The sequence below is a fragment of the Muscardinus avellanarius genome, assembly GCF_963383645.1.
Source record: "Muscardinus avellanarius genome assembly, chromosome: 2".
In the NCBI taxonomy this organism is placed as follows: Eukaryota; Metazoa; Chordata; class Mammalia; order Rodentia; family Gliridae; genus Muscardinus; species Muscardinus avellanarius.
This window is the reverse complement of record NC_137787.1, coordinates 36,521,069-36,533,300: the sequence shown is the minus strand read 5'-3', so window position 1 is coordinate 36,533,300 and position 12,232 is coordinate 36,521,069. Positions and strand designations below refer to the sequence as shown.

General features: G+C 40.0%; 1 protein-coding gene across 3 annotated transcripts in view; it reads left to right on the top strand.

Moving 5' to 3' along the window:
• Positions 1 to 4,080: 4,080 nt before the first annotated feature.
• Positions 4,081 to 12,232, top strand: part of CDK15 (cyclin dependent kinase 15) — a gene marked incomplete at both ends in the record, with an annotated part of 96,168 nt that continues 88,016 nt past the window's right edge. For 2 of the 3 annotated variants that reach the window (XM_080690140.1, XM_080690138.1), the window contains 3 exons: positions 4,081 to 4,203; positions 4,919 to 5,068; positions 5,268 to 5,362. In XM_080690140.1, the coding sequence (XP_080546266.1) occupies positions 4,081 to 4,203; positions 4,919 to 5,068; positions 5,268 to 5,362 (368 nt within the window). The remainder of the gene's footprint in view (positions 4,204 to 4,918; positions 5,069 to 5,267; positions 5,363 to 12,232) is intronic. The other variant, XM_080690139.1, reaches the window with a different exon arrangement.

Genomic DNA, 12,232 nt, shown 5'->3' with positions numbered 1-12,232 from the left:
CAACATACAGAAACATTTCCAGTCATGACTTCCTATCTTAAATATAGGAGAGAGAGTAGAAAATGGTGGAATGAGAGGCAAGACAGCAGCGCCTGCCACTGTAAGAAAAGTGATTTTTGGAGGGATATCCCAGAATAGACCAGAAAGCAGACTGCTCCTGCCACACATGCACAGGAATACTTAACAACAACATACTCTAGGAGAGACCAAGAAGGTGGCGGCGGCCAGTATTCAGTAAAGGCAGACAGATCCAACCAAATCCACCTTGAATTTATGAAGAAATCTTCCCAAAAGTAGACTGCTCCTGTCGCACATGTGCAGGAATTCTGGACAATATATTATGTAAGAAAAATGTCTGGGGCAAGTTCGAGGGAGCCCCGCCCATATTGCTGGGCTGGCTGTGCTGGGTGTCCCAGGAGACCTCAGATCATGGCCGCTGCATTCATCTGCACTGCATTGGGGGCCAGGGTGTGCCTGGAGTAGCGGATCCTGTTCTCCATGGTGAGGATGCAAGCCTCCACTTTCAGTGGGGAGATAAAATCCATTGCTGCTAGGGAATTGGGCTCTCAGCTTCTGCAAATGATACGTGCTGCGTTCTCCTACTTAAAGAAATAAATATATATGGAGGGAAAAATGGGAACCTCTGGCCACAGGGACAGGGACGGAAGCCCGCCATGTGGTGAGGCTGGGTCTGGAGCCAGAGAGGCCTAGCCAGAGCCTGCCGCCTGCCCCAGGGTGAGGCCGGGTCTAGAACCAGCTAGGCTAGGCCTGGAGCCTGTTGCACAGCAGGCTTGGAACTGGGGCCTGCTCCACAGCAAAGGGCCAGCGAGTTTCTTCAACTGTGTGGCCAGAAAGCACTAGAAGCTGCCGCTGCCTCATCTGATCTCTCAGCAGATTTCCAGATCCAAGTGACCTCTACTAAAAAAAATTGGTTGTGAGTGGATCATTTTGTCAAAGTTACCTTCTGGCTTTCAGGTTTTCAGTGAGTGGGAATAAGTGTGGAGAAATAGAAGCTCTAATACATTGTCGGTGGGATTGCAAGTTGGTGCAACCACTTTGGAGAACAGTATAGAAGACCCTCAGAAGAAGGAAAACGAACTTACCATATGATCCAGCAATATGACCTCTGAGTATCTACCAAAAAGAATGAAAACCAAATTACCAAACTAACGCATGAGCAACCATGTTCACAGCTGCACAGTTCACCATTGCCAAACTGTGGAACCAGCCAAGATGTCCTTCAACGGATGAGTGGATTTCAAAACTATGGGATATGTACACAGTGGAATTTTTCTCAGCTATAAGGGAGAACAAAATTATGGCATTTACAGTGAAATGTCACAAAAATTAGAAATCATATGCTTTTCTTAATGTGCAAAACATTAGGGAGAAATGGGTAACAGGAGGAACTCTAGATGAAGAAGGGACCCTATGGAGGAGCAATGTAGGTGACATATCTGAGGGGTAAGAGGGAGGATAAGGGAAACTCTTTAAAGCACATGATGTATTTAAACATATCAGTCAGTCAGGAAGCCAAGCATGGGTAGGAGGGAGGGGAGGGAGTTAGAGATTGGGTAGGGGCTGATTAGGTGGTGTGCGCATGTATATCTCCACAAATTTTCTATCCTATTGAGAAGTATGACTACAGTGCACCAAGAAAAAAAAATTTTAAAAAGAAAACATCTTAAGAAGTCATCTCATATATTTTTCTTGACTTTAAGTAAGACCATAAATTTTTTAATTTTTGAAAAATTCTGAATGATATTTTGCAGTTTCTACTTGGTAGCGCATTGTAGTATTTCAGGAGTGGTTTAACCCTTTGGATTATTCCAACCCAGGCACAGGGCCCTATGCCTGTCATCCCAGTACCTGGGAGACTGAGATAGGCATGAGACCAGCTTCAGCAACTTAGCAAGATCCTATTTTAAAAATAGGAGTGGGCTTGTAGCCCAGCAAATAAATGCACCTGGGTTTAATCCTCAATAACAACAGAATTCAAGCTATTGTGTTCTAGCATACCTGTGATTTAGATGGATAATTCCCTGGAGTAACAAAAATGCTGGCCATTTAAAAATTCTAAAATTTATGATAGAAAATTATCTAATTATGGGTTAGCACATAACATTTATATGATAAAATTCACAGTCTCCTTTTAGGTAGAAAAAACATTTCTGATAAAATATTAAAATTAATTTTATGATAAATTCTAATGAATTAAATAGTATGAAAAATTAGTGTTCTCATTCTCCCAGTTGTCTGTCAAAGGTTTAATAGTTTTAAGCCTATTCCTTTATTGCTCCTTTTTATATTAGTATAATTAGTCCCTCTTTTTATGAAATGTCCTAATTTTTGCCAGCCATGGTGGCACATGTCTGTGATTCTAGTACTTGGGAGGCTCAGACAGCGGGTTTGAAGACAGCCTGAGAAACACAGTGAAACCCTCAGCAACCCAGCAAGACACTGTTTCAGAACAAAAAATAAAAAAATAGGGATGGGTGTATAGTTCAGAGATAGAATGCCCCTGGGTTCAATCCCTAGTACCACACATATAAAAAAAAAAGTCCCAATTTTGTGTGATCTTTGAATTGGCTTGTTTTAGACCTCTTTTCTTGTGCCAATTTTAAAATAAAACTTAAATACATGCTCATAGTTATATTATCTGAAAAGTTTTTTTTTTATATAAAACCTGGAGATTGAACCCAGAACGTTTTACCTCTGAGCTACACCCCCAGCCCTGCTTTTTTCTTTTGAAACAGGGTCTCAATAAGTTGCTGAGGGCCTTGATAAGTTGCCAGTGTAACTGAGCCAGATTCCTAGATATGTCAAGTACTAAACAGTATTTTACACATAGAAAACATTAATTATGCTTATGTGGAAGGAATAGAGGAAAGAAGAGGAAAAGAAGGAAAAAGACATTTTGTTCAAACTCCCCTTTCTCCACCACTGGTTCACATCCTTATCTGTACAGTAATTAAGAATTAGCTGAGAGCCAGGTGTAGTGGCGCACGCTTGTAATCCCAGTACTTGGGAGGCTGAGACCGGAGGATTGCACAGGTTCAAAGCCAGCCTCAGCTACTTATTGAAGCTCTCAGCAATGTAGTGAGACCCTATTTCCAAATAAAACACAAAATAGGTCTGGGATTGTGGCCCAGAGGTAGAATGCCCCTGTGTTCCAAAAAATCAAGAAAGAAAAGAGAAAAAAAATTAGCTGAGTGTGGTGGTGCACTCTTGTAGTCCCGGTACTTGGGAGGCTGAGACAGGAGGATTGCAGGTTCGTAGCCAGCCTCAGCTACTAGTGAGGCACTCCACAACTTAGTGAGACCCTGTTTCAAAATAAAGAATAAAAAATAGGGCTAGGGCTGGGGATATAGCTCAAGGATAGAATGCTCCTGGGTTCAATCCCCAGAACTGAAAACAAATAAAAGAATAACATAGGTGCTCACTACATAGTGTTTGAATAAATGAATGAATTACTACCCCTCCAGCACTGCTAGATACACTGTTGCTTGGAGCCAAAAAGATGGAGTAGGCATCTTCAGCTTTTTTCTATTCTGATTCTGTAGTTTCTTTGACCACTAACTGTTGGCTCAGTTGCAAATTTGTTTTAAAGTCAGGAAACCAAAATGCTTTCACTTGAAAGGCAGGGAGGGGAAAAAAAAAAACTCCTCAGCTTGTCTAGCACCAGGGAAGCCTAATCAATATTAACATCACTATCAATGATATCATGTAAATATGATCACATGGATAAGCAATGTAAATTCATAAAAAGTATGTATACTAATGGCACTCATTTGTGACTGGAATAAGATCCGTAAATGTGCCCCCATTTTATTCTCTTCGATCTTAGCAGCCTTATTCTGAATTGTGCACATGCAAATGCAAACTGCAGCCTTTCTGATGTCGAGTTCTTTCACTGATAAGGAAAAACTGCTGAAGTCATGAGGTTGCTCCAGGCTGAGCCCTCATGTGAGTCATATGAAAGCTCCATGCTGCTGACCTCTGGCAAAAAGGGAGTGAACCACTGGAGAGGCAGAGGGGGAGCGACTCAAGTGCAGGCTCTCTCCTTGAACCTGGAAGATTATGGGTCAAGAGCTATGTGCAAAGAGCCTGCAGCCTGGATGCAGCTGCTATCACCGTTCGGAGGGTGGCGAGGCACACAGTTGTCGGAGGAGCCAGCCTGTGACGATGGAAACCGCGTTCGAGGTATTTGTATTCCAGGAGGAGCATCTTTCTCTTTGATAAACCAAGGAGTTCAGACAGACGCTCCCTTTCTGTAGTAGGGTCGGATTCTTCTGCGGTAGGTCTAAACCCATAAAAAGAAAATTCTATTAAAGTCACAGAAATTTATGGCTGTAGTTATCAAATGGGGAGCTGTGCTTGTAAACCAAAAGGGAAAAATAATCCTTGGCTTTGGGCTGCACAAAACTCCCTTGAAGTAGAGAAAGTGGTTCTTCTCTGAGGTTCTGAATTGCAGAGCTGAACCTCAAAAAGGCAAGCTGCAGTATTGATGTGCTGTGGATTCAAAATTTCAATAATTAGCTCATGGCTATTAGCAATGCTGTATTAGAAGATAATTCCCCTAAAGCCATAAATTAAGTAGACATGGGGAGGGGGACAGGGAGAAGAAAACTGAGTTAAACAGAGAAAAATTGAAAAGCATGCATCAAAGAAGATGTAGGTTAACAAGCATTAAAGACATACACGTATATATTTAGGTGAAGGGAAAATGTAGTATTTCATTGTGGTCTTTTTTTAGGGATCTGACTTTGAAGAGAGGTGCCTTTTAGAGATGTAGAAAGAAGCATAGAAAACATGAAGAATGAGAATCAGGCAAATAAAGAAAAAATGGATTTGCCGGCAACTGAATCTTGCATAGACTTTGCATAGATTTTATTCCTGCACTTTCTCTTTTCTCTAGCTAACAGACCTAAAAGAAGCATCCTGTTCCATGACTTCATTTCACCCCAGGGGACTTCAGGCTGTTGGTGCCCGGAAGTTGGAGAGTAAAAGGCCACGGAGTAATAGCGATTCTTTTCAAGAAGAGGATCTGAGGCAGGGCTTTCAGTGGGTGAGTCCTCGACGTTGATCAAAAAGAATGTCATGTGTGCTTGTCTAGGGAAGATGGCCCTCAACTTCCAGGGAAATTACTGAGTGGCCTTCCCAGGCACCTCTCACAATACTGTCTAACATCCCTAGGGGGAAAAGTCAACACTAAAAAAAGTACTCTGTCTTCCCCACCTCCCCCACTCCCCATTCCCTTTCCACAGAGGAAGAGCCTCCCTTTTGGGGCAGCCTCATCTTACCTGAACCTGGAGAAGCTGGGTGAAGGTTCCTATGCTACAGTTTACAAGGGGATTAGCAGGTGAGTGACTTACGGCTGCATGGGACTTTAAGAGATGAGGATTCCACCCCCTGATTTCACATTATAAAACCAGATGACACATCTCAGAAACTCACAGCACTGGGGACCAGTGCAAAACACCAGGGCTATCAGGAGAGAGACATGATTTAAGTATCCTTGAAAGAAAAACAAACCTGTCTGACTCCAATTAAAATCAGCGCCCAATTAAAATCAGCCCCCAAAAATGTTTATCTGCCTTTGCTCTCTTCTACTCAATTCAGAGAAAGTAGACTTTCTCTGCTATTGACCCAAAGAGCAGTTATTGCCTGGTGGGAAACACAGTGGGCAAGATGTCTCAAGAGTTTCTCATATTCCTTTCTAAATCACAGTGGCAGAGGTTTTCAATAACAACCTAATAAGTTTGCAGCTTCGTTCTTCTACCTTGCCTTCATAGGAGAAACTGAAGCTGTCTCTGTAAAGTATGGGAAATGCAAAAAAAAAAAAAGTAAATCCTGAGGTTTTTTTTTCTTTTCTTTTCTTTTCTTTTCTCTTTTCTTTTCTTTTCTTTCCTTTCTTTCTTTCTTTCTTTCTTTCTTTCTTTTTTTTTTTCTTTTGGTGGTACTAGGGTTCCTGGAAACCCTTCTACCTCCAGGCTACACTCCCAGACCTATTTTATAGGTTTTATTTGGAAACAGGGTCTCCTAAACCAGCGCAGCTGGCTTCGAAACTGCGCGATCCTCTTGTCTCCGCCTCCCAAACGCGGGGATTACAAGCGTGCACCACCACACCCGGCAAATCTTGAGTTTTCTGCACTTGCAAAATATATAAACTGTCTGAGTTTTCTGCACTTGCAAAATATATAAAATGTCTGGAGAATAAAATTAATGCCTATCTAAAAGCCAACTACCCATTTTGGAAAACTGAATTCTGCTGCTTTTTAATTAGGTTGGGAACAGTGGAAGTTCTTAGTTCTTTCATGTATATTATTCCAGTGGAGAAAAATAACATCTTAGTAGTGGTTAAGTGTTATTTTAAAAAATCAAATATTACTGCCGGGCGTGGTGGCGCACGCTTGTAATCCCCGTGCTTGGGAGGCAGAGACAGGAGGATCACGCAGGTTCGAAGCCAGCCTCACTGGCTTAAGAGACCCTGTTTCCAAATAAAAAAATATAAAATAGGTCTGGGAGTGTAGCCCAGAGGTAGAAGGGCTTCCAGGAACCCCAGTACCACCACAAACAAACAAATCTAATATTATAAAACCAAATATTTATTATTTATCTTAGAGTTTGTGTATTTATTTTTACTTATTAAGACAAGATTGTGAAGAATTTTAAATGTATTCTATATATACATTTCATTCACATCAGTGGATTATCCTAGGAGCTACAAAGATAAAAGATTCCTTCAAAGAACTCATCCCAACAATAGAATGAAAAGCATATTAGAAATACTTGTTTAAGTGCCCAGAGATATGTAAGTAGAGGTACATTGCTTATAGAAAGATTTAGAATAGATAAAAACCCAATCACAAATATCCATCAATAAAGGATCAAATAATCACCATACTATGAAATTGTATGCAGTCATATATAAAGTAAGAAATAGGCATACTAATATAAAAACATGTCCAATATTTGTGTGTGGGGGGATTCTTGGGATTGAATCCAGGGGCATTCTACCTCCAAGCTATATCTCCAGTCCAGTGTTTTTTATTTTGAAACAAGGTCTGGATAAGTTGTTGAAGCTGGGCTGGAACTTGTTATCCTCCTATCTCGGCCTCCCAAGAACTAGAATTAGAGGCCCATGCCACCACACCTGGCTATGTCCAATATTTTAAAAAAAAAGTGTGTGTATTATTGGGAATTGAACCCAGAGGGGCTTTATCACTGAGCTACATCCCAGCCCTTTTTATTTTGAGACAGGCTTTTGCTATATTGATGAGGCTGGCCTCAAATTTGCAACCCATCAGCCTCAGCCTCCCAAGTAGTTGAGGTTACAGGTGTGTGCCACCATGCCCAGATGATATTAGATATTCTCTAGGTTTAAACTAAGGCAGGGAAACAAGGATTACTCTTAAATTTTTCATTTTATTCCCTACCACAAAGGCATTACATTTATAATGTAAAACATTTTTAAAGTACCATAAAGATAGATGCCAAAAAAGCATCTGATAAATTCAACATCAATTTCTAGTTATTCAATCTACCGCTCTCCCAATTAGCTATCTCAGTTGGGAAATCTCTCCTAACTAGCTATCTCAACTTCAATTCCTTGTTTTTCAATCTACTGCTCTCCCAATTAGCTATCTCAGTTGGGAAATATCTCCCTTAAGTAGCTATCTCAACTTCAATTTCTAGTTTTTAAAACTCTAGAGCCAGGCACACCTGTAATCCCTGTACTTGTGTTGCTGAGGATCACAGGTACAAGGCCAGGATCACAGGTATAAGGCCAGTGCCAACAAGGTAGTGAGACTCAGCAATCTAGCAAGACCCTGTTTCAAAACAAAAAATTTACAAAAGATCTGGGGATATAGCTCAAAAGTGTTCTCTCTCTCTCTCTCTCTCTCTCTCTCTCTCTCTCTCTCTCTCTCCTCTATCCCTCCCTCTCTCTTTCTCTATCTCTCTCTCTAGCAAGCATGCTCCAATCCCTGGAGGTAGGATTGGTTCCAGGACGCAGACAGAGCAAAACCAATGGATGCTCAAATTTCTTATATAAAATGACACAGCATTCGGACATAGCCTAATACTTAACTCAGTGTAAATGCTACGTAAATACTTGTTATATTGTATTGGTAGGAAATAATGTCAAGAAAAAAAATCAGTGATGTTCAGTTTAGATGCAATTTTTCCCCAAATATTTTCTTTTTCAATTTTTTATTGGTGCATTGTATTCATACATCATATTGGGGTAAAAAACTTGTGTGTACATACATGTACACATCACTGATTTAACCCCTACTCAATTCCCACCCCATTCCCTCCCCGTCCCTCCTTTCCTTGCTTGGTTAGTGGTTGACTTTGATATGTTTGAGTACATTGTGTGTTTTAGAAATTTTCCTTCTTCCCCCCTCCTTTCTCTTCCTTTAGGTTGTCTTGTTTGCTCCTCTATAGGATTTCCTTTTTCATCTAAAGTTCCTCCTATGACCCATTTCTCCTTAGCTTTCACATATAAGGGAAAGCATCTGTTTTCTTATTTTTTGTGACTGACTAATCTCGTTTAGTATAATGTCCTCCAGTTCCATCCATTTCCCTGAAAATGATGCAATTGAGTTTTTTTAATGGCTGAGTAAAATTCCATTGTGTACACATCCCACAGTTTTGTAATCCATTCATCTGTTGATGGACATCTTGGCTGGTTCCATAGTTTGGCTTGGCTATGGTGAATTGTGCAGCTATGAACATAGATACACATGCATTAGTTTGGTAGTTTTGTTTACTTTCTTTTGGGTAGATACCCAGAAGTGGTATTGCTGGATCAAATGGTAAGTTTGTTCCCATTCTTCTGAAGATCCTCCATACTGTTTTCTAAAGTGGTTGCACTAATTTGCAATCCCACCAACAATATCTTAGAGTTCCCACTTCTCCACAACCTCGCCAGCATCTGTTGTTGTTTGTTTTGAATGATTGCCATTCTAGTTGGAGTTAGGTGAAATCTCAGGCAGGTTTTGATTTGCATCTCTCTGATTGCCAATGATGTTGAGCATTTTTTCATGCATTTATTGGCCATTTGAATTTCTTCTTTCATGAAGTGTCTGTTTAGTTTGCTTGCCCATTTTGTTATTGGATGCTTTGTTTTCTTAGTGTTGAGTTGCTTGAGTTCTCTGTATATTCCCCCAAATATCTTCAATCTGTGTTTGAATTAACAGATGTAGAATCCACAAAAGGCCAACTGATAATATTCTAAGTGACAATAATTAAAATTGTTTAGTACAAGTATAAGAAAAGACAATGGTGCATCTCTGTAATCCCAGTACCTTGGAAGCTGAGACAGGAGGATCACAGGGTTGAAGCCAGCCTGCAATAACTTAGTGAGATGGTTTCAAATTTAAGAACAAAAAGTAGCTCAAACCCCAGGACCATAGATAAATATGGGTTCAATCCCCAGCACCATAAATAATTTTTAAAAAGACATATCAAAGAAACAATGTGAAGATAAAAGCAAAAAACAAACACGTAATGGTGATGGTGTGGTAAAGTAACTGAAAGCCAATTGAAAGCACTTCCAAGGACAAATCTACAAAAATTTGAGAAACAAAAAGAAAGTAGTATTGTAATGAATTGTAACCCACATAATGAAATGTGTATAAGTCCATACTAATATAAACAGTTCAATAAATTAATAAATAGGGAGAAATAAACCTCTCATGTGGAAGAATTCCAAATAAGTTATGCAGATAATCTACCTTCAAGGAGCTAGATCCTGGCTTGCCACGCCTAAGTGTGGGCTACTCATTCTGACATTCACCCTAAAGTCCAGTGTGGAAAGGAGGGGAAATAGTAACTTTTAGGAGAGAAATTTGATAGATGCTGCCTCAGACAGATAATTAAAGTCAACATCAAAAGTCCTAAATCAGCCGGGCATGGTGGCACATACCTGTAATCCTGGTACTCAGGAAGCTGAGACAGGAGGATTGCAGGTTCAAAGCCAGCCTCAGCAACTTAGCAAGGCCCTATACAACTTAGACCCTGTTTCAAAATAAAAAATAAATAATATGGCTGGGGTGTATCTCAGAGTTTAAATGTCCCTAGGTTCAGTCCCCATTAACACACACACACACACACACACACACACACACATACACACACACACATACACACATACACACATACACACACATACACACATACACACATACACACACATACACACATACACACACATACACACATACACACATACACACATACACACACATACACACATACACACACATACACACACACATACATACACACATACACACATACACATACACACATACACACATACACATACACACATACACACATACACACACATACACACATACACACATATACACACATACACGCATACACACACATACACGCATACACACATACTCACACATACACACATACACACATACACACACATACACACACATACACACATACACACACACATACACACACACATACACACACACACACACACACAGTCCCAAGTCATGGTGACAGTATGAATCTTTCATCACAGTATATGATGAAAAGGTCTCTTTACCATCCCCAAACTCATACCTTAATCTAATCATAAGAAGACATCAGAAAAATATCCAAAGAGGCCTATCTCATAAAATAATTGACTGCTACTCTTCAAAACTGTCCAGGTAGTCTGGTGCAGTGATGCAAACCTGTAGTCCCAGCTATTAAGGAGACTGAAGTAAGAGGATCCCAAATTGGAGGTGAGCCTGGAAAACTTAGTGAGACCTTGTCTCAAAGTATAAAGGGCTGGGGATGTAGCTCAGTGTAGAGCATCCCTGGGTTTGATCTCCATAATGGGGGGGGATTGTAAACAAAAACCTGTCAAAGTCATCAAACACAAGGAAAATCTGGGAAACTGTCACAGCCGAGGAGCCTCAGGAAGCCCAGCAACAGGGTGTGTAACCCTGAAGGATCTCAGACAATACAAAGGGCATCAGGTAAAAACTAGATAAATCCCAATAAGCTATGGGCTTTAGTTAATCATAATGTATCAATATTGGTTCATTAATTATAATGAATGTACCTTACTAGTATAAGATGAAAACAATAGAAGATACTGCATGCAAGGTGCATGGAAGCTTTCTCTATTATTTTCTTAAAATTTTAAATATCTAATGCTGTGGTTTTTTTTTTTTTAAGGGAAAGTATAAAAAACAAAAATAAAAACAAAACCCTGCTCAGTGTTAGCCTGGGAGTGACATAATGGCCACTCTCGTGGCTGTTGGAGTTGTGACCGCTCAGCAAACTAATATGGCAACATGAGTTCAAGTCAATAAAACATGTGCATTGAATACCCTGACTTCGCAATTCCACATCTACCCTAAGGAAATAATAACTGTGTGTGTGAAAAGATTAATCTACAAATATGATCATCAAAGTACATTTATAATAGTTAAAAGCTACAAATAATTTACAAGCATTTGGAATCGGTTTAACCAATTGTGGTGTGTTAATATGATGAAATATTTCCAGGCGTGGTGGCATACACTTGTAATCTCAGGACTTGGGAGGCTGAGACAGGAGGATCGCGGTTCTCGGACAGCTTCAGCTACTTAGTGAGGCCTTCTGCCACTTAGTGAGACCTGTTTCAAAATAAAGGATAAAAAATAGGGCTAGAGGTAGCTCAGAGGAAGATTGCCTCTGAGTTCAATCCCCAATACCACACACAAAAAAATAAAAAATAAAAAAGATGAAATACTATACCATGACTAAATTTCTTATCATTAATTTCTATCTTATCATTAATTTCATTCACAATAATGAATGATAAGAAAAAATGTTAAGTAGAGAAAGAACAAATTGCTAACACTATTATATGAATCCCACTGTATTAAAACCAACATATTAATGCCTACATTAAAATTGAAATCTCTATTCTGGGCACCTAGCTTACATCATAGACGAAATGATGACTAAAGGGAGAGGAGGAGAAGTGGGGAGAGAGAGAGAACGGTGAGGCCTGGATACATCAGGGGGCACTTAGGAGGCCTTTAAAGAATTTGGCTGACACTTGGAGCGAAGTGTGTAGATACTGTGGGTTTTGAATAGAGAAATGACTTGTTTCAACTTCTATTTTAAAAGGATACCCCCCTAAGTACTAGTGTTAAAGCAGAGGACTGCTGCGGGGCTTCCACAGGAAGTCTGATGAAAAGTATGGGAGGCTTAAATA